The 19,050-nt window shown below is 42.7% G+C and overlaps 2 protein-coding genes across 2 annotated transcripts in view; both read left to right on the forward strand.

The window, feature by feature from the left end:
- Positions 1-4,848, forward strand: part of LOC123364410 (macrophage mannose receptor 1-like) — a 60,109-nt gene extending 55,261 nt beyond the window's left edge. The window contains exons 28-30 of the mRNA XM_045006533.1: positions 2,028-2,195; positions 3,143-3,184; positions 3,896-4,848. Coding sequence (XP_044862468.1) covers positions 2,028-2,195; positions 3,143-3,184; positions 3,896-4,143 — 458 coding nt within the window. The 3' untranslated portion in view covers positions 4,144-4,848. The remainder of the gene's footprint in view (positions 1-2,027; positions 2,196-3,142; positions 3,185-3,895) is intronic.
- An 11,826-nt stretch (positions 4,849-16,674) lies between these two features.
- Positions 16,675-19,050, forward strand: part of LOC123364411 (macrophage mannose receptor 1-like) — a 58,083-nt gene continuing 55,707 nt past the window's right edge. The window contains exons 1-2 of the mRNA XM_045006534.1: positions 16,675-16,815; positions 18,169-18,570. Of these exons, the coding sequence (XP_044862469.1) occupies positions 16,755-16,815; positions 18,169-18,570 (463 nt within the window). The 5' untranslated portion in view covers positions 16,675-16,754. The remainder of the gene's footprint in view (positions 16,816-18,168; positions 18,571-19,050) is intronic.

The raw sequence follows: 19,050 nt of genomic DNA on the forward strand, positions 1-19,050 counted from the left end.
ACAGAAGGAAGTTACAAGATTGCACAATGCATTGCAAAAAACGGAAAGCCATTTAGAGATGGAGAATATATAAAAAGTTTTTCTCAGCAGTTTGGAGGTTTTGTTCAATGATTTGCCAAATAAAGATGCGTATCTGAATAAAAGAACTGCCTGTCTCTGCCAGAACAGTTGAGAGACACGACAGCGAAATGGCAGAAAACATTAACAAAAAGCAGACGACTGCATTAAAAGACACAGCAGTGTTTAGTGTCACAGTTGATGAGAGTGTAGATATAAACAAAGTTCCACGTTTGGCAGTTGTTGCAAGATATTGTACTTCTGATTAAATCCAAGAGGAACTTTGTTGCCTAAAACCCATGCATGGCACAACAAAGAGGGAAGATATAGCAGAAACTTTTGTAAACCATTTTGAAGAATGAGCAGTTGACATCAGAAAAATATTTTGTGTGACAACAGAGGGTGCGTCTGCCATGGTCGGAAAACAGAACGGATTTGTAAAGTTACCTGAAGATCAAATTGGCCGCCAGACAGTCAAATTTCACTGTATCATCCATCAAGAAAATCTGTGTGCTAAAATTTCTAATTCAGAGCTTAATAATGAGATGAATACAGTGGTGCAAATTGTTGCTCTATCTGCTTTGACTCTCAGACAGTTTCAAGCACTGCTAGAAGAGATGGGCAGTGCTTATAATGACATTCCACTTCAAAGCAACATTCGGTGGCTAAGTTATGGCAAGGTTTTGGTGCACTTTGTAAACTGTTTATGCAATCAAGGCTTTCTTGTTGGAAAAAGGACAAAACTACCCCAAACTGGATGATGACAAATGGCTGTGTAAGCTCATTTTTCTAACTGACATCACTGCTCACCTAAACAAACTCAACCTCTGTCTCCAGGGTGCAGGGCAAACGGTTCTGGATCTTTATGAAACCTGGAAGGCATTTGGTGTAAAACTAGCAGTTTTTTCTCAGGATATTCAAACTTCGACTTTCTGCTACTTCCAACACATAGAAGAGCTATTGACACATTGCACTGTCAGTGTCTCTGAGATTGGAATGTACATGCAAGAACTGGAATCAGAATTTTCTGACAGATTTCAAGATTTCCAGCGATTTGGCCCAGTGCTTTCTTTTCTAATTAAAGCTGAAAAGTTCAACGAAAGCGACTTGGATTTGTCTGTATTTCAGTGGATGGATGTTAAAGATTTTGAAATGCAGCTCATTCAGTTAAGAAACTGAGAATTGTGGGCATCAAAGTTTGGAGATCTGCGTAGTGCATTTAAAGCTACTGAGAGAGATCATGGGGCCTCTGTTTTAACCTGCTGGATGTCCCTGCCAGTGAAATTTAACTGTTTGAAGAAAATTGCATTTGCAATGATTTCAGCATTTGGATCCACATACCTGTGCGAACAGGTATTTTCACACATGAAGTCTGTCCTCTGTCTCTCTCGGAGCTGGTTAACAACTGATCACTCAGAAGTCTGTGTGCAGCTTAAAGTATCCAAACACGTGCCAGACATTGGAAAATTCAGCAATGACAAGGATCACACTAAACTGATAAGATCTGCATTTTAATTTAATTTTAAATGAAGCTTCTTAAACATTTAAAAAAATGTATTTACTTTACATACAACAATAGTTTCGTTATACAACACAGACTTAGAGAGAGACCTTCTAAAAATGTTAAAATGTTTTACTGGCATGCAAAACCTTAAATTACAGTGAATAAATGAAGACTCGGCACACCACTTCTGAAAGGTTGCTGACCCCTGCTCTAGGACAATGCAGCTAACAATGTCCAGGTGAAAACTTACAGACATAAGGCATTCTCAGTTGTGTCTGCCTGGAAGGAGAGAGAAAACTGAATCCTATAGAATGTTAATGTATTGATTTAATAAATTAATGAATCCAGTGCTCAGATTACAACAGTGACAGGTGCCGTAGAAATCATATTATATTGTTTTCATCTCTAGAAATAGGTGATCCTTAACCTGTCATTTGTTATTCTGTATTTTTCATTTTAACTTTAGGAGAATGGACGTGGGCAGACAACAGTGCAGTAGAGTTTGTAAACTGGAAAGAAAGAGAGCCTACGGATGGTTATCATGAATATTGTGTTGACATGGATGCCTCAGATGGGGGCTGGAGAAGCTATTACTGTGCTGCTGACAAAAGATTTATTTGTAAAATGCCAAAGAGTAAGTGATATGTTCAGTACAGTGGGCTATTAACAATGACTAATATTTATGCTACAAAATCCTTTGCATTGCGTATTCTGTATGGGTCTGTGTTTGTGGTAGATATTTTCATCCTACTCCCATCGAAATCAGGGGTGAAACTCCCATTTAATGGCAATTGCTAATAGAGAAGGGGCCTGGGACTCCTGAGTTCCACTCCAATCACCCTTATCCTTAGTGCCTTGGAAGAGCAGGCACTAACCAAACCAGGCTCTGTTGGTAGGGAGGTGGAGAGAGCACAACCAGAAGGGTTTAGGGAGGAGGAGGAGGCAAAACAGAGGAGTTGCAGATGGGATGTGAGGGGAAGAACTTGAGAAGAAGTTAACTGGGGGTGAGAGGACCCAGAATGACAGAGCTACTGCTGAGAGGGAGGAAGGAGATGCTGCCAAGATACAGTATATAACTGTGAGGTAAGTAGAGGGGAGGATGTGCCTAGGACCCCATGGAAGGAAGACGGGAATTGTGACCTAATTTGTTTTTCTGTTGCCCCCTTGGTCTTGGCATCCTAGACTTAAAAACACAAATATGGATTTTCAGTTTTCCCCATACTTCAGTGTGAAAAATCTTCAGCTTCTCAAAATGTCATGAAGGCTTGACATTCTGAAGGTGTGAAATCATCCCAAATCAATTGGTAACATTTTTTTCATGCAAAACAAACAAAAATATCTTTTTTTTTCCTGGATCTAATTTTTAACTGGAATTTGTTGCTTGATTTGGGTAGATGATTCATTTGGATTAAATTAAAGGTATTATCAGATATTTTGCATCTCCATTATTTTACTTTATTTTAAAATGCAGCGTGTCCAACATAGTAATTCTTCATACAGGATTTATTTACTCTGTGACTGCACAATTTGGTGTAAAATGGAGACTTAAAGACTATGAATATCTTTTTTTTTATTTGAAAGTTACTGAAGTTGAACCATCTGAGAAGCTATCAGACAATAAAGGTAGGACTGCTTTCTTATAAGCAAATTAAAGAGAGACCCAAATCAGGTTATAAATATAAGAACATAAGAACAGCCATACTGGGTCAGACCAGGTCCAGTATCCAAGCCCAATATCCCATCTTCTGACAGTGGCCAGTGCTAGGTGCCCCAGAGAGAATGAACAGAACAGGTAATCCATTCCCTGTCACTCATTCCCAGCTTCTGGCAAACAGGCTAGGGATACCGTCCCTGCCCATCTTGACTAATAGCCATTGATGGACTTGTCCTCCATGAATTTATCTAGTTCTTTTTCAAATATTTATTTTATTTTCTGACAAGATAACTGTTTGATACCCACCTCTGTGGATGTTTATTTGAAATGTATTATTGTGATTATTATATCCCCAATCTGACTAAAAAGCAGAACTCTCCCCTCAAACTCAATTTCATTTTGAATTAAGTATTTAACTGTGTTTTGACTGGACCTCTGTATGATATATTTTGTGACTAGCACTATAGAAGTTATCTGTAAACTGTAATGATGTACAGCCATAAAACTCTGCCTTCAAAAGTAAGGTCATTGGGCCTGATTTTCTGCTGATTTTCCACAATTTACATTGACTTGGAGTTATGGGTGCTCAGAACTATTGGAAATCAGACCCATTGTCAGACCCTAATATATATCATCATAATCCTTAGGATCCTGAGTAATTGCTTCACATTCATTTACAGTATTGAAGACAGATGAAGCTGTTCCTGCACACCACTTAAGTGGGATGGCCGTTATTCTGGTCCTTCTCATTCTAGTAGGAGCTGGCCTTGCAGCCTATATTTTCTACAAAAAAAAAAGACACAACCAGTTACCAACAGATGTCACCTTTGACAACACTCTGTATTGCAATAGAGATGCTGTTCCTGCAGCTAGTGACTCAAAGTATCTTGTGGCCAACATTGAGCAGAATGAACAAGCTGTGCTTTAATTCACAAAATAAAAATGATTTTGATAAAAATGAATTCATCTGGACTACATGAACCCTTAAGACAAAGCTGTTTTATCCTGTTAAAATTGTAGTGTATTTTGCAGAGACTGCATTTGTGTATTACATACATTCTTTCCATAGTCATGCGAGGTTCTGAATCTACTTGTAGAAGAACAGTTCTGTGGGAGCTATTTAATAAAAGAACCAAATATGACCTCAAGCCACGTGAAAAACATCCACAACTATTCTACTGTCCCTACGTGGTGCCTGCATCCCTATCAACCATAAAAAGAGCGAGCTCATCATGCTGATTATGAGAATAATCATTACAGACTCTTCAAAGCACTCAGAAAAGCAACTGTCTAATTCTATTGGAATCATGCAAATCTCACTCCAGAGTTCCAGCACTCCATGCTGGTGCCATTGTATTTCACTTCAGCATATAAAAAAAGCTTTTTTTTGTTGTATAACTTCAGTTCAGATGACTTCAGAACACCTACTCAACATGTTCTCTTGTAGGGCTTGATCCACTGAAGTCAATGGGATTCTTTTGACTGACTTCCTAGAGCACTAGATCAGGCCATAGGCGCCGACTCCGTGGGTGCTCCAGCCCTGAAGCACCTATGGGGAAAAATTGGTGGATGCTCTGCACCCACCGGCAGCTCCCCGCCACGCCCCCATGCCCCACCTCACCTCTGGCTCCACTCCGCCTCCTCCCCTGAGCGCACTGTATCCCACTTCTCCTCTCTCCCAGCACTTGCTGCTGGGAAACAGCTGTTTCATGTGGCAAGCACTGGGAGGGATGGGGGAGGAGCAGGAATGCGGCACGCTCAGGGGAGGAGGTGGGGCTGAGGTGGGGATTTGGGGCAGGGGTTCAATGGGGACAAGGAGGGGGTAGAGTTGGTGTGGGGACTTTGGGGAAGAGGTTGGAATGGGGGCAGGGCAGGGGTGGAGTTGGGACAGGGCTGGAGGTGTGGGGGGGTGCTCAAGCACCCCCCGGCAACAGGAATAGTTGGCGCCTATGGATCAGGCCCGTTCTTGCTGTTCTTTTAGTTCTGTGTTTTATTTTTTGTAATATGTAAACAATAAAATGCTTCATAGGTCTTAGCTTCAAGAAATGTCATATAATCTAATGTTTGTTCCTTTTGTGAAATTTCAATCATGTTTGAATTAAAATGCATCACTCTGGAGATGAATGGCTGAAAGCAAAGAGTACATTGCTTTCCTTTTTGCTGCAGTTTTGAAATATAAGCATTAAAAGATAGTTTGTAAAGGTTTTGCATTTTTATTATGCCTGGGAAATGGGAACATTTTTATGCAGTTCACAGTTTTTAAAAACGATATAGATATTTATCAGTTTGGCTGGCAGCCATGTAGCACCTTATGTTGTGTTTTTTAAAACATTTGTTTAGTGCTGTAAGTTTACATAACACTGTACAGAACATAAGTTGGACATGTTCAGCGTATAGGCCTTGATCATGCAAACACTTGCTCACCTGCTTAACTTTACATATGTCCCAAGATCGAAGATGCTGCTGACTGGAAGCTAGGCAAAGTCAAACAGGAAGTAAGGTGCATATTTTAAAGAGTGAGTACATGAGTATGAAAGTCTCATGAATGCAGGAACACTTACTAAGAACATATTCTGTGATGAAGATTTTCAGAATAAAGGTAAGCCTGGCAGAAAAAAAATGCATATTATGGTATCAGATATACATGTGTAATTGGGAAAAGCAGAATAAGTTGAGGGATAGAAAGGACAGATGGGATGGTTCCATGCTGGGCAATCACCAGGGTGAAATTCAGGCTCAGTAGAAAAGGCGCAGGAATCCCTTTCTGTAGGTGCTGCATGATAGAGGTTGTGTAGCCAGGAAAAAAAGGCTACGATTTATGTAATTGTGGGCTTGATCTGAAACCACTGTAAATACTCACTGGTTTCATAAATATGGAACCTCAGCTGAGTTAACCACATTCTATATATGAAGTGGCATAAACTGCATCCACGGGCATGGTTGGCTCTAGGCATTTCGCCGCCACAAGCACAGCAGGCAGGCTGCCTTCGGCGGCTTGCCTGCGGGAGGTCCACCGAAGCCTTGGGACCAGCGGACCCTCCGCAGGCAAGCCACCGAAGGTAGCCTGCCTGCCACCCTTGCAACGACGGCAGAGTGCCCCCCGCGGCATGCCGCCCCAAGCATGCGCTTGGCTTGCTGAGGTCTGGAGCTGCCCCTGTCCACAGGAGTGTATCTTTATCCTTGGTAGAGAAGGAAACACAATGAGGCTACCCCCAGAGATGCTAGTGGCACAGACCAGTGTTTCTCAATCTTTTTTATACCAGGGGACTGGCTTGCGGCCTTCCTAACCTGTGTCAAGGAGATCGCAGGGCCTGGTGCCAGCCCACAGACAGGTCATTGAGAAAAATTGGCATAGACCACATGCCAAGGTGGCCATTACTAGAGGGCAGTGTGATGTGTTGGCTGCAAAGAATGAAATATCAAATGTTCCTCATCCTTTCCAGTGCCCGACCTGGAATTCCACGCTGAGGATTTGATGAGGCCCATCAGCTCGCTGCAGGTACTCTAGACTTGCTTGAGAAGTCCATAATATTTGCGCTGAATTAGCGCCTTCTATGTACGGACTTTTACAGACATTAACTAGGCTTCCCAATGCTCCTTTGAAGCAAGTATCATTACAAGTGGCTAAAATACAGCCTGCAGTTTGCAGAATGTCACATATAAGGGACAGAGCTGGGAACTGAGAAAATGAGCCCTAGCTTTGCTGTGTCCTAATATGCTGCTTTGTGCTGGTGGAGATATAGAAAGCTTTCCTACTTGCTGGGGATTCCAATAGATCTGGCCCGAGATCACACATTCATTTTGCCACTGTCAGTCAAACACATCTTTCTATATTCAGTTTGTTTCTACATTTTTTTTAAATTTTCTGTTTTTCATCCTCCAGATCTTAACAGAGTCCAGAGAAAGAAACGGGGAGTTTAAATCCTGTCAGTTCATAGCCTTCCTCTTTTTAAGTCTCACCTTTTGCAGGAGCTGCCATTTATTTCTGTGAATCACACAGAGAACCAACTCATATTTTAATTTTTATTAGCGATTCAAAAAATAATTGTGATTAATTGCGCTGTTAAACAATCATAGAATGCCATTTATTTAAATACTTTTGGATGTTTTCTACATTTTCAAATATATTGATTTCAATTACAACACAGAATACAGTGTTCAGTGCTCACTTTATATTTATTTTTGAATACAAGTATTTGCACTGGAAAAAACAAAAGAAATAGTATATTTAAATTCACCTAATACAAGTACTGTAGTGCAATATCTTTATCATGAAAGTTGAACTTACAAATGTCGGAAAAAATTGAATTAAAAAATAAAACAATGAACACTGTACACTTTGTGTTGTAATAGAAATCAATATATATGAAAATGTAGAAAAACACAATAATATTTAATAAACTTCAATTGGTATTCTGTTATGTAACAGCACAATTAATCACAATTCATTTTTAAAATCACGATTAATGTTTTATCACAATTAATTTTTTGAGTTAATTCTGTGAGTTAACTGCGATTAATCGACAGCCCTAATTTTTATCCATGTTATCTTACCTTCCCAGATCATCAGAATTAATATTACCTGCTACTTTCTAAAAAAAAATTATCTAATCTTTTCTGAATAAGTTAGTCTTCCATTCCCCTTTGTACAATTTTATCTGCCACTCCCCAGTTACCTTCTGTCATTACAAATAATTGCTCAGAACAGCGAGTCCACAGCTTTTCTTTCCCTAAAGGCAGGTTACCATTTTTAATTCTGTGATAGATTGCATAGGCATGAGTACCAGCAAACTGAGAATTTTCTGCCAGCCTAGCAATACTGCAGAAGCGATGGGCGGGGAGTATGAAGCAGTGAAAAACAGAGGAAAGACAGGAGAGTCTCTAATAAAATAACTCCCTGGTAATTTGAGAGAGAGAGTACAAGCATGTGGGACAGCAAAGCTCCTGTCTATCCATCTACATATAAGGCTATATACTTCATGTCCACTTTTACTGAGCGCCTAGTCCTTAAAGGCTGTAGTATAACCTGAGCAGGTTCTTTTCCCTAGAAAATGTAAAATCCTTTTGTTGTGTTTATTACAACCTGTGAACTCCCACACTTCAAAATAAAGATCTGATGAAAAAGCTCTTATGGTGAAGGAGGTTTTGTGTGTGTGTGTGTGTCTGTGTGTGTTGCTGTTGTTTCAGAAGCTACATGTGGTGTTAGAATTTGGGGTAGTGATGGGGTATTCCCTGGGGTATCAGTTGAGCAGATCATAAATTATTTTAATCTGATGTATGAACATATTCAAGACACCCATGATCCTCACAATTTCAAAAAGGCATCTCAGCTTCCAAAGGCTTTTTCCTCCTCAAGGGCTAAGGGCCCCAGTCCAACGCTCATTGAAATCAATGGAAATACTCCCACTGACTTCATTAGATATTGGATTGGTCCCTAAAAGCATTCCAGAGAGAGTCTGTTGGATGTTACATTCATAACCCTCCCACCATTAGCTCTGCATGTCTCCCTGGAATAAAGTCTGTCTTGTCCAGGTATACCCCATACAGTAGTGTAGTGGATAGTGCACTAAACTGGAACTCAGAAGGCCAAGGTTCTATTCCTGGCTCTGATGCTGGCCTCTTAGGTACCTTAAGGAAGTCTCTGTGCCTCAGTTTCTCCATCTGTAAAATAATTATAGTGACCTCTTATGTAAAGTGCTGTGAGATTCACCTATGAAAATTGTTATAAAAGAGCTACGTATTATTAATAGTAGGTATCTATTCTTAGGCCTGGTCTACACTACAAGACTATTTCGAATCAACTTAGTTCGAATTTGTGGATTCGACCTTATGAAGTCGAATTTGTGTATCCATACTAAATACACTAATTCGAATTTCTGAGTCCACATTCACGGGGCCAGCGTCGACTTTGGAAGCGGTGCACTGTGGGAAGCTATCCCACAGTTCCCGCACTCCCCGCTGCCCATTGGAATGCTGGGTAGAGCCCCCAATGCCTGCTGGGGGAAAAAATGTGTCGAGGGTGGTTTTGGGTAACTGTCGTCATTGAACCGTCAATCACGCCCTCACTCCATCCCTCCCTGAAAGCGCCTGCGGGCAATCTGTTCGTGCACTTTTCTGGTCAGTGACAGCGTGGACGCCACAGCACTGCAAGCATGGAGCCCGCTGCGATCCTCGCCGTTTTCTCCTCCTCGCACTTTATCGTCCACCTCTTCCACATTCAGCTGCTGAGAAATTGGGCTACTTTTCAATGGTTCTGCAAGCACTGAAGGACCATAGGGGACGTTTTACCAACATGAACGTCGGATGGCCGGGCAAGGTTCCTGATGCGTGTGTTCTCAGGAACTGTGGGCTGCTCAGACGCCTGCTGGAAGGTAGTTTCTTCCCGTACCACGAAATAACTGTTGTGGATGTGCATTTGCCTATAGTGATCCTCGGGGACCCAGCCTGCCCGCTAATGCACTTGCTCATGAAGCCCTATACAGGCGCCTGGGACAGCGACAAGGAACTCTTCAAATACCAGCGAGCAGCGAGCAGCGTGACCTGTGACTGTTCAGTTTCTTTACAGAGAAGCTGAACCTGCCCCTGTTTCTTTACCCAGTTACTGTTGACTCTCCTCTTCGGTTCAATACCCCGTTCTCCCCGTTTCCCCCAGACACGTGTAAAAATAAAATACATGTCACACTGTTACTGAGGAGAGGTTTCTTTATTCATGACTTTTCGTTAAAGGGTTGAAACTGGAACGCAGACTGTGGTGGGTAGGGTGTGCGCTGATGTAAAGACCGCCTCTAAACTCAAGGAATGACAGGCTCCTGCTCCTACAGCGGTCCGCATTGCCGGACTGCTTGTTTCAACGGAGCCTGCCATCCCTCCTTTTTGGGATTCTGTGTGCGGGGGGCTATGTGGCCTTGTGGCGGAGGAGGACGGATACAGATTCCTCTGTTGCGTGACTCAGCGGTCCAGGACAAGGACCGCTGTATAAGATCTGTAACCGCCCTCCCCCGCTAAAAAGTCACATCCCCACCGCCCACACAGAACCTGGAAACCACCTCCCATACCGACCACGGTGCCTACTGACTGCACTGTGTGTGTGACCCGCTGCTGATCCGGCCCCCGTGTCTGTACCCTGGGAAAGGTGCCTGTCCTATGCAATTAGCAACGCACTTCCCCACGCACCCCATTCAAACACAGTCTTCAGTGAAAAAACATGACGGAAACAGTACTTAACAGCAAAGTATTTTTATTACTTAAGTACACAGTTATGGGATGGGACTGGGATTGGGACTTGTTTGAGTCCGGAAGGGAAGGACTTATGCAAACGTAGGGTATGAGAGCTTTTGGTTACTTGAGCACTCTGCTGGGGTGCAGTGACAGTATTCACGGCCCAGGGCGGGCATCCTCCTGGTTATTTAGGGTGAGGGGGGTATGTGACTTTGTGGCGGGGGAGGGCGGTTGCAGAGATACTGCCGGGGGCTCTGTCCTGCAGCGGTCCTGCAGAACATACACAAGTCGCCGGAGCGTGTCCGTTTGCTCCCTCACTAGTACAAGCATTGCTTGAGTCGCCTGCTTGTGTTCCTCACGCCACCTCTCCTCCCATTCACTGTGTGAGCGCTGGTACAGAGAGACTTTCTCCCTCCACTGCCTCTGCTGGTCCGCCTCGGCTAGGTAGCAGCCCACACATTCATCGAAAATCGTGTCCCTTGTCTTTTTCTTTCGCCGCCTAATCTTCGCCAGCCTCTGCGAGGGGGATGCTGTGGAAGGTCTGGAGACAGTGGAAGCTGTGAGATGGGAAACAGTTAGTGAATTCCTTGCAAAGATACTTTTTTGCGAACAATTAACTGAGTCTAGGCTGTCTCTGTGAATTTTTTGTTGAGACCCCTGTGCCTGCTGTTGCACAAATCATTTGTGCGGTGGATTCTGGGTAAATGTCGCCAGTCATTCCTTCCTCTGGGAAAGCAAGGGCAGACAATCATTTCGAGCACGTTTTCCATGAAATGCCCTGGCACACGCCATAGCGTGGCAACAATGGACCCTATTTTGCCTTTTGTGTATGTCACTGTATGTGTACTAGATGCCGCTGACAGAGGCGGACCAGCAGCGCTACACAGCAGCATGCTTTTGCTTTTGCATGACAGCAGCGATGGTTACCAGGCATACTGTACCGTCTACCATACCATGAACTGGTAAGAAGACGGTAATAAGATGGTCATGGTTACCTGTCCTTTTGCACTGCGCCATTTGGTGCTGTCATAAGTGCCCCTGGTCGATCAGCCAGGGGCGCAAAAGCAAAATTTGGGAATGACTCCCCGAGTCAATCCCTCCTTTTTGGGTATCTAAAAATAGAATCAGTCCTGCCTAGAATATGGGCAACTGTACTAGAGAACCACTGTATCATAGAACCAGAGAGCACAGCTGCTCTCTGGCCAATCATGCATAAATTTTGAGCTGAATGCTATTCACAGGGTGTGCTCCTGAAACAACCCCAGCTGTTCATTCCGTTCTTCCCCCAGCCTTCCTGGGTTCCAATACCATTGTCCCCCCACTTGTGTGATGAAGTAATATAGAATGCATGAATAAGACACAGGTAGTCGTTTGTGAGAAATGAGTGGAAGGAAGCCTCCAGCTGCAATGATAGTCCAGAGATGACATTAAGGGGTGTGGACGAGGGAGCCAATCATCCCTCTGCTAGTCCAGGGGCAATTGAATCTTTTCTTTACAATGAAGGGTGGGGGCTGATGGAGCTCAGCCCCCTGTTGCAATGATGAGGACGGTTACCAGCCATACTGTACCATCTACCATTAAAAATTAGGACCAGGCGACCTTGATCGACCTGTCCCAAGCAAGTTGGTATGGTTACCAGTCCTTTTGCACTGCCCCATGTGCCAATAGGCTGATGATGAGGACGGGTAGCAGTCCTATTGTACCATCAGCCACCCATGGCGGGGTGGGAGGAAGGATGTTGTTGTTGAGTGCTGCAGCAGCGCGTCTATCTGCAGCATTCAGTACAGATACGGTGACATGTAAAAGAGTCAACAGAGGATTGTTTTCCCTTTAACTTCTGGGGGTCGGGGGGTGTGCGTAAATTGCCGAGCTATGCCCCGACCCACCGCGGACACTGTGTTTGACCCTAGAAGCATTTGGAGATCAGCCAAGAATGCAAATGCTTTTCGGAGACAGCAGGAACTGTGGGATACCTTGCGTCCTCGTTCCCCCCTCCCTCCATGAGCGTCCATTTGATTCTTTGGCTTTCCGTTACGCTCGTCACGCAGCTGCGTGCTGAGTCTGTGCTATGCCATCTGTCCGGAAATTTTTTAAAAATACTTTGGACCAGGCGTAACATTACAGTAATTCCCCTACTTAGATGCAGGAGTCTCCGAGCGAGATAACCGTGAGGACAGGCACTGAAGGAGATAGAGAGCGCATGCTGCGTGAAATCTAGCACGAACCACGGACCTATGCAGCCGTGCTCGGGAGGCAGTGCTCCCTGAATACCGCATGAAAGCCTCGCGCGGAAAAGTGTGCTATCACGGAGCACCCAATAAGGCAGCTCTCCCCAGGAACCTCCTGCTGATGCTTATCGATTAACGGCAGGAGAGCTTCGTGGAGATCTCCCAGGAGGATTTCTGTTCTATCACCATATATACAGAGACCTCCTTTTCACACACTTCAGATTCCTGTTATATTAAGAATAAAAGTTAACATGGTTAAAGCACTTACCGACTGCTCCTACCCCTGATTCAGGATCCGGGTTCATGGCCGGGGATGGTTGGTAGGGGATCTCCGTGACGGTGATGAAGAGATCCTGGCTGTCGGGGACACCAGCGTTGTAAGCGCTGTCGCCTGCCTCGTCCTCCACAAACCCTTCCTCATCTTCCCCGTCCGTGAACATCGTCGAGGAACTGTCCGTCGACACTGTCCCGTCATCAGAGTCCATGGTCACTGGTGGGGCAGTGGTGGCAGGCTCCGTAGCATCCGTTGGCCGCTTTGATTTTTTGGTAGGCTTGTCTGGGGTCCTTGATTTTCACGCGTCGCTGCGTTGCATCCCGCCTGTATCCTCTGTCTCTCATGGCTTTGGAGACCTTCTCGTAGGTCTTCGCATTCCGTGTTTTGGAGCGCAGCTCCGAAAGCACAGACTCCTCGCCCCACACACCGATCAGATCGAAGAGTTCCCGGTCAGTCGATGCTGGGTCCCTCTTTCTATTCAGAGATTACATGAACTCCTCTGCTGGAGAGCTCTGCATCGCTGCCGGTGCTGCTGAGCTCGCCCCGATGTCCAACCACAAAATGAGATTCTAACTGTCCAGAAAGGAAAAGGAATTCAAATTTTCCCGGGTCGTTTCCTGTGTGGCTGGTCAGAGCATCGAAGCTCGGACTGCTGTCCAGAGCGTCAACAGAGTGGTGCACTGTGGGATAGCTCCCAGAGCTACTAAGTTCGATTTCCATCCACACCTAGCCTAATTCGAACTAGCCATGTCGAATTTAGCGTTACTCCACCTGTCGGGGTGGAGTACCAAATTCGAACTAAAGAGCCCTCTAGTTCGAATTAAATGGCTTCCTGGTGTAGACGGTTGAGCGGTTAGTTCGAATTAACGCTGCTAAATTCGAATTAAAGTCCTAGTGTAGACCAGGCCTTATTGAGATTAATCATAAGGTCATGTAAGTCAATGGGAGATCTTGTCTAAACAGTGAGTTAGTGTACAGCAAGCTGGGGTGCAAATCTACAGTGCACTAGTGTGTCATGCATTAACTGTCCATATGGACCTTGCTATCCTGTGCTAAGTGGGGTGGGAGTGCCCATGCAAATAACCGAAATACCAATGCAACACTTTAAACTTTGTTCTGCACTCCCCATAATTTACCACCAGATGTCAGGGTGGGGCTCATCCTGACTCTGCTTACACCTGCATGCATTAAAAGTTTCCTAATGCGCATTGACCTACTCCCAGAGTAGATCAAAACACACTATATCACTTTTAATGCATGATAGCAGGATCCACATGGACAATTAGTGAGCGGCATATTAGTGCACTGTAGATTTATACCCCTGCTAGCTGCCCACAGCATCCCCTCATAGCCGAGCCCTCATTTTGTGTGAATAAGGACTTACGTTAAAAATTAGTAATAACCTCAAGATTTGGGCATCAAAACACATTTTTAAAAAATCTTATAACCTGTGTCTGAGAGTGACTAATGCGGGGGGTTCATCGAATGAGATCTTTGTCTTGTTTTGTGAATTACTGATCTACATTACTGTCTTCTCCTGAGTCTCAGAAGAAGCCTTCATATAAAATAAAACTGTGAGCATCAGTTAATGAGGAGGAGAATAATTTCAAGACTGTCTAGAAAAATATCTGGCAGAACTCCAGTTGGGGCTTATGGTGTTATTTTGTTAATTTTTAACTATGTCCGATAAATTATTGCATAATGAGCTTTGCAGTGTTGGGTCTAGGGAACCCTGAAATGTGAGAGCTTCTTGCAGAGGGTTTGCCAAAACCCCCTTAAAATCAGAAAAAAATAAACATTTTATTTTAACATTTCCATAACAAATGTGTTTACATTTTTGAGCTGAAAGGGCTTTTCATTTAGAAGTTTCCTTTAATTTCATTAAAAAGCAAAACAAAACATTTCATTTCCATTCAACCAAAATGTTTTGTTCCAATTTAAAATTAATACTTTGATTAAGAATTTTGAAAAATGTTGTTTTCCATTGGTGCAAAATGAATTTTTCTTTCAATTTTTGCAGAATTGCCAAAATAAAAAAATTAATCTGTTATTCACACAGCTCTGATTCTTACTTATTTTTGTTTATGTTCTTATTCTATCAACATATTTGGTCCTCAGTTGAAAAGTTCAAATGATATTCTTTTCCCTTGTCTAATGTTTATTGTTGCTATCTTTGAGTGTCCATGGAGTTATATTATTCATCAATTTATTCAGTTCCTCTTTTTAATGTTCTGGAGTTTTTTAAGGATCTTTCCTTCCTTTTAAGATTTAAGTTGAGCTGTTAGCTTATGTCTACTTTTTGCATTTAGGACTCTCTGTTTCATAATTAAAGCAGAGACTTCTGAGTTTTTTTCACTGGCATAGGTTCACTTTAGAGTCTAATCTCTGAGCACTTTCCAAACAAATGCCTGCTATTTGTGATGGGTGTTTCAGCTCATACACCTTTATTTTGTGGTACAGCATTTCTCACGGTAAACACAAAGTGACTTTCTTTCACAGAAGTTTTCTGGTGGTTTAGCAGCCTATCAACATTGGCACGTGGCGTTAAAGCAGCTCATAAATGCTATAACCATACAATAGGTGGAGTGGCAGTGTATAGGTGCTATAAAATGCCTCCTGAGACTACAGGCTGATGTAAAAGTTCTTCACCACCACTTTCCCCAGGCCTCTGCATTGTAAGTATGTTGACCGTAGCAGGAGTACCTACACAGGATCTTGCAGAGCTCTGCACCTAGAATAGATGGGATGAGGTCCTTATTCCTGCTCCAGCCCTTGGATGCCAGGTAAAAGGGCTGACGTGACGTAAAGGTGCCCAGATGCCCCGGTTCTATAAGGGAAGGATTCACCTGGTGCAGACACTTCAGAAAACAGCTGACCTGTGAAGACCCCCTTCCCTGCAAGCTCTGGTATAGGGGACATGTCAGGGGATCACCTGGGGGCACAATTCATGTGTGAGATGCGAGGCCACAGCACGCAGTGCAATGGAGATTCTGGGCAGGGCTGTGGTTCATGGTGCAGCCCTGCAACTCTGCTATAATTTAGATGTGCCCCTCACAGCTTTTAAAGTTACACCAGCAGCCCCGGAGCAGCCCGGGACTGGGATTAGAAAAAAAGGTTAAAGCCACCTTAGGGGCCCCACTCTGCCTGGACTGTGCGTTCTGTGCTGCACCTCCTAGAGGCACAATGCACAATCTCACCCAAGGAATGTTACCTTTGCTACACCTCTTCCTCTGCTGCCTCATGCAAAAGAACAAAGTAGCTGCGAATTAGGCCCAATATTCATGATGAGCCATTCACAAACAATCCAGTGCCCATGTGTGTTTGGAAAAAGGATTCATGGAACAATTTTGACTGATGAACAAATTGTAAAAAAATAAAAATAAAAAAAGGGATTTGTTCATGCATACTTTATTACTAGGGAAAAATGGCTCAATCTAATAAATGTTTGCAAACATCATTTCAATCAGCTGTATTGCTGCCTTACCATGGCAACCCAACACCTGACCTATTTGTCACACAAACATGTCCCCAGAAAATCTGCACTGAACTGACACCACTTTGCTTATCACTTGCATTTCTGTGGAAGAAGACTTTAGCCTCAGTAGAAAGTGATTCACTTACAAAATCAAAGTTTGCTCTGTGAATTCCTGGTGTTTCAAAATGCCACATGTGACAGGATATTTCCTTATTTAGAAACGTCCCCTGATCCATCTGCCTTCAGAACTAAGGAGGCCCTACTATGCAGCTCATTTCATAAGAATCTTTTAGTTTGTGATGGGAACTACTCACACAGCAGAAGAAAGCGATTAAATATTTGCAATGACTCTCTCACTACTCCTGGTTTTTCTCTCTCTTATCCAGGAAACTATTCAGCAGCTGGGTAAGTCCAGGTCCTAGGTCTGTTGTAAATAAGGCTATGAAAGTGCTTATCTTCTCATGCTTTTCCTGGGTCACTTTAACCCCCTTTGATGCAGTCTGCTGCTTCTTTATATTTTATTTCTGAAATTATTAATTTGAATGGCTTATAGAAATGAGATAGGGATGCAGCTCTGTGTAGCTGAGATGTGAAAAACAACATCTTGTCTGCTTAACCTTAAATGTCTCACAAATATTTCCTGTGGCGAGAGAGACACGTTCTGATTGAAGTCACCTCTCATTTACACAAGTGTAATTCCTTTAGCTTCAGTGGAGTTACTTCTGATTGGAACTAGGATGCATAAGAGGAGAATCAGAGACTCAAAACTGGATTTACAATAAAGGAAATGTGTTTGGAATATTATACAGTGTTGCTAGGTCTGGAGCAGAGGACATTGTCCCCTCAGGTTATGAACAGAGCTCTATGTCCACACAACGACAGCTGGTCTACTCTGTGGAGCAGGGTAGCGACATTATTTGACACAATGAGTTTTGACTGTATAAGGAACGCAGGGTTCAGCCTGAAAGATTTCACTAGAAATTGATGCTTCTGAAAAATGAAAGTGGAAAGGTTCAGTATGGAGAATTAGAAATACCCTGTAGGAACCTTTCCAAAAAAATAACGGAAATAGGCAATTGGTTGATTTTCAGATTATTAAAAAAGTAAAATCAGACCAGGATAGCACAGTAAATGACAGAGAGGAGGTTAGATATTATATAAATAAATGATTGCCAGTAATGCAACAAATTGCACAGCATTATTATTATTATTACTACTACTATTATTTACAATAATGATACCAATGAATGGACAATCAGTGCTATGAAATTTGGCCTTAGGATTTGTCAAACTTTAAAATCTGAGTCTCTAAAATGGAGTTGTTGATTTTTATGATATATCATATTTAAAATCTATAAATCACCAATGGTGTGTTTCAGGCTGTACAAATGTATAAGACATTACCACAGATGTTAGTCTAACACACAAAGCAATTTTAACACACTATACCCAGTGATATCATCTGCTTGAAGTTATTTTGAATTCTCAGAGTTCATCTTTGAAAGGCTTCTTGGAAAAACGTCTTATGTATTTGATCTGTGCGCTTATGTGAATGATTGCTTCTCTGTGCATGCATGAGTCACACATGATTTCTCCTCAGTTATCAGTACTTCAGAAGAAATTACTTTTTTCTGCTTTGGTTTAACAGAACCTATAGTTAAGAGGTAAAAATCATGCTTCCTTCACTAGGAAAAAATCTACTCTTCTGCTTACAAACCCCTCTTGCCAAAAAATGTGTTTTCTCATGTTGTTTTACAGATAGTGGAATATTTTTAATATATAATGAAGACCACAAGCGCTGTGTACAAGCTCACAGTTCTAGCTCAGTCAGAACTGCCATTTGCAACCAGGACAATGAGTCACAAAAATTCAAGTGGGTCTCTGATCACCAGCTTTTGAGTGTGGCATTGAAGCTATGTTTGGGAGTGCCATCAAAGAAAGACCAGGTTGCAATCACTCTGAATCCTTGCAACAAGACAAGTGAACTTCAACAGTGGGGATGCAGAAATGAAGCCCTGTTTTCACTTGAAGGAGAAGATTTATTTTTTCATTCTGGCAACCGAGACGAAGAAAATATCATACTATCCAAGGGAGCAAGTGTAAAGAGCAAATGGAAGATCTATGGAACCACAGATGATTTGTGCTCCTGGGGCTATGAAGGTAAAGGTCTGAAAATTAATCCTTTTATTATTTTGCTAATTTCTTTGTGTATTTATTAGAGCATATGGACTCTTCTACATTTGACCCCACAATCCTTGACTCAGTTTTAAATATGGAGTTTTGAATATGGATGTATTACAGAACTGGGCCTTGAGTGAACTGACCTTCCAAGTTGGTGGCTAACTTGAGAAAGGTAATTTTATCAGCTAAGTGTTAATAATGACACAAGGACAACTATGTGATTACACTGTAGATGCAACACATAGGGAATGATGACTGCTACAACATGTAGATGAAATTAGACCCTGATGCAGCAAAACACTTAAGCATATGATTTGCTGCATTGGTATCTTAGTGATTGTACCTACCTTCTTTGACAAAGAAATGTGAAATTACACTGTTAGTATTGTGTATATCATCATCATCATCATCATATTGTTAGTTTATTCAGCTACTCTGCATGAAAAATTACGTTCTGCT

Source organism: Mauremys mutica, chromosome 2 (genome assembly GCF_020497125.1).
Source record: "Mauremys mutica isolate MM-2020 ecotype Southern chromosome 2, ASM2049712v1, whole genome shotgun sequence".
Lineage (NCBI taxonomy): Eukaryota > Metazoa > Chordata > Testudines > Geoemydidae > Mauremys > Mauremys mutica.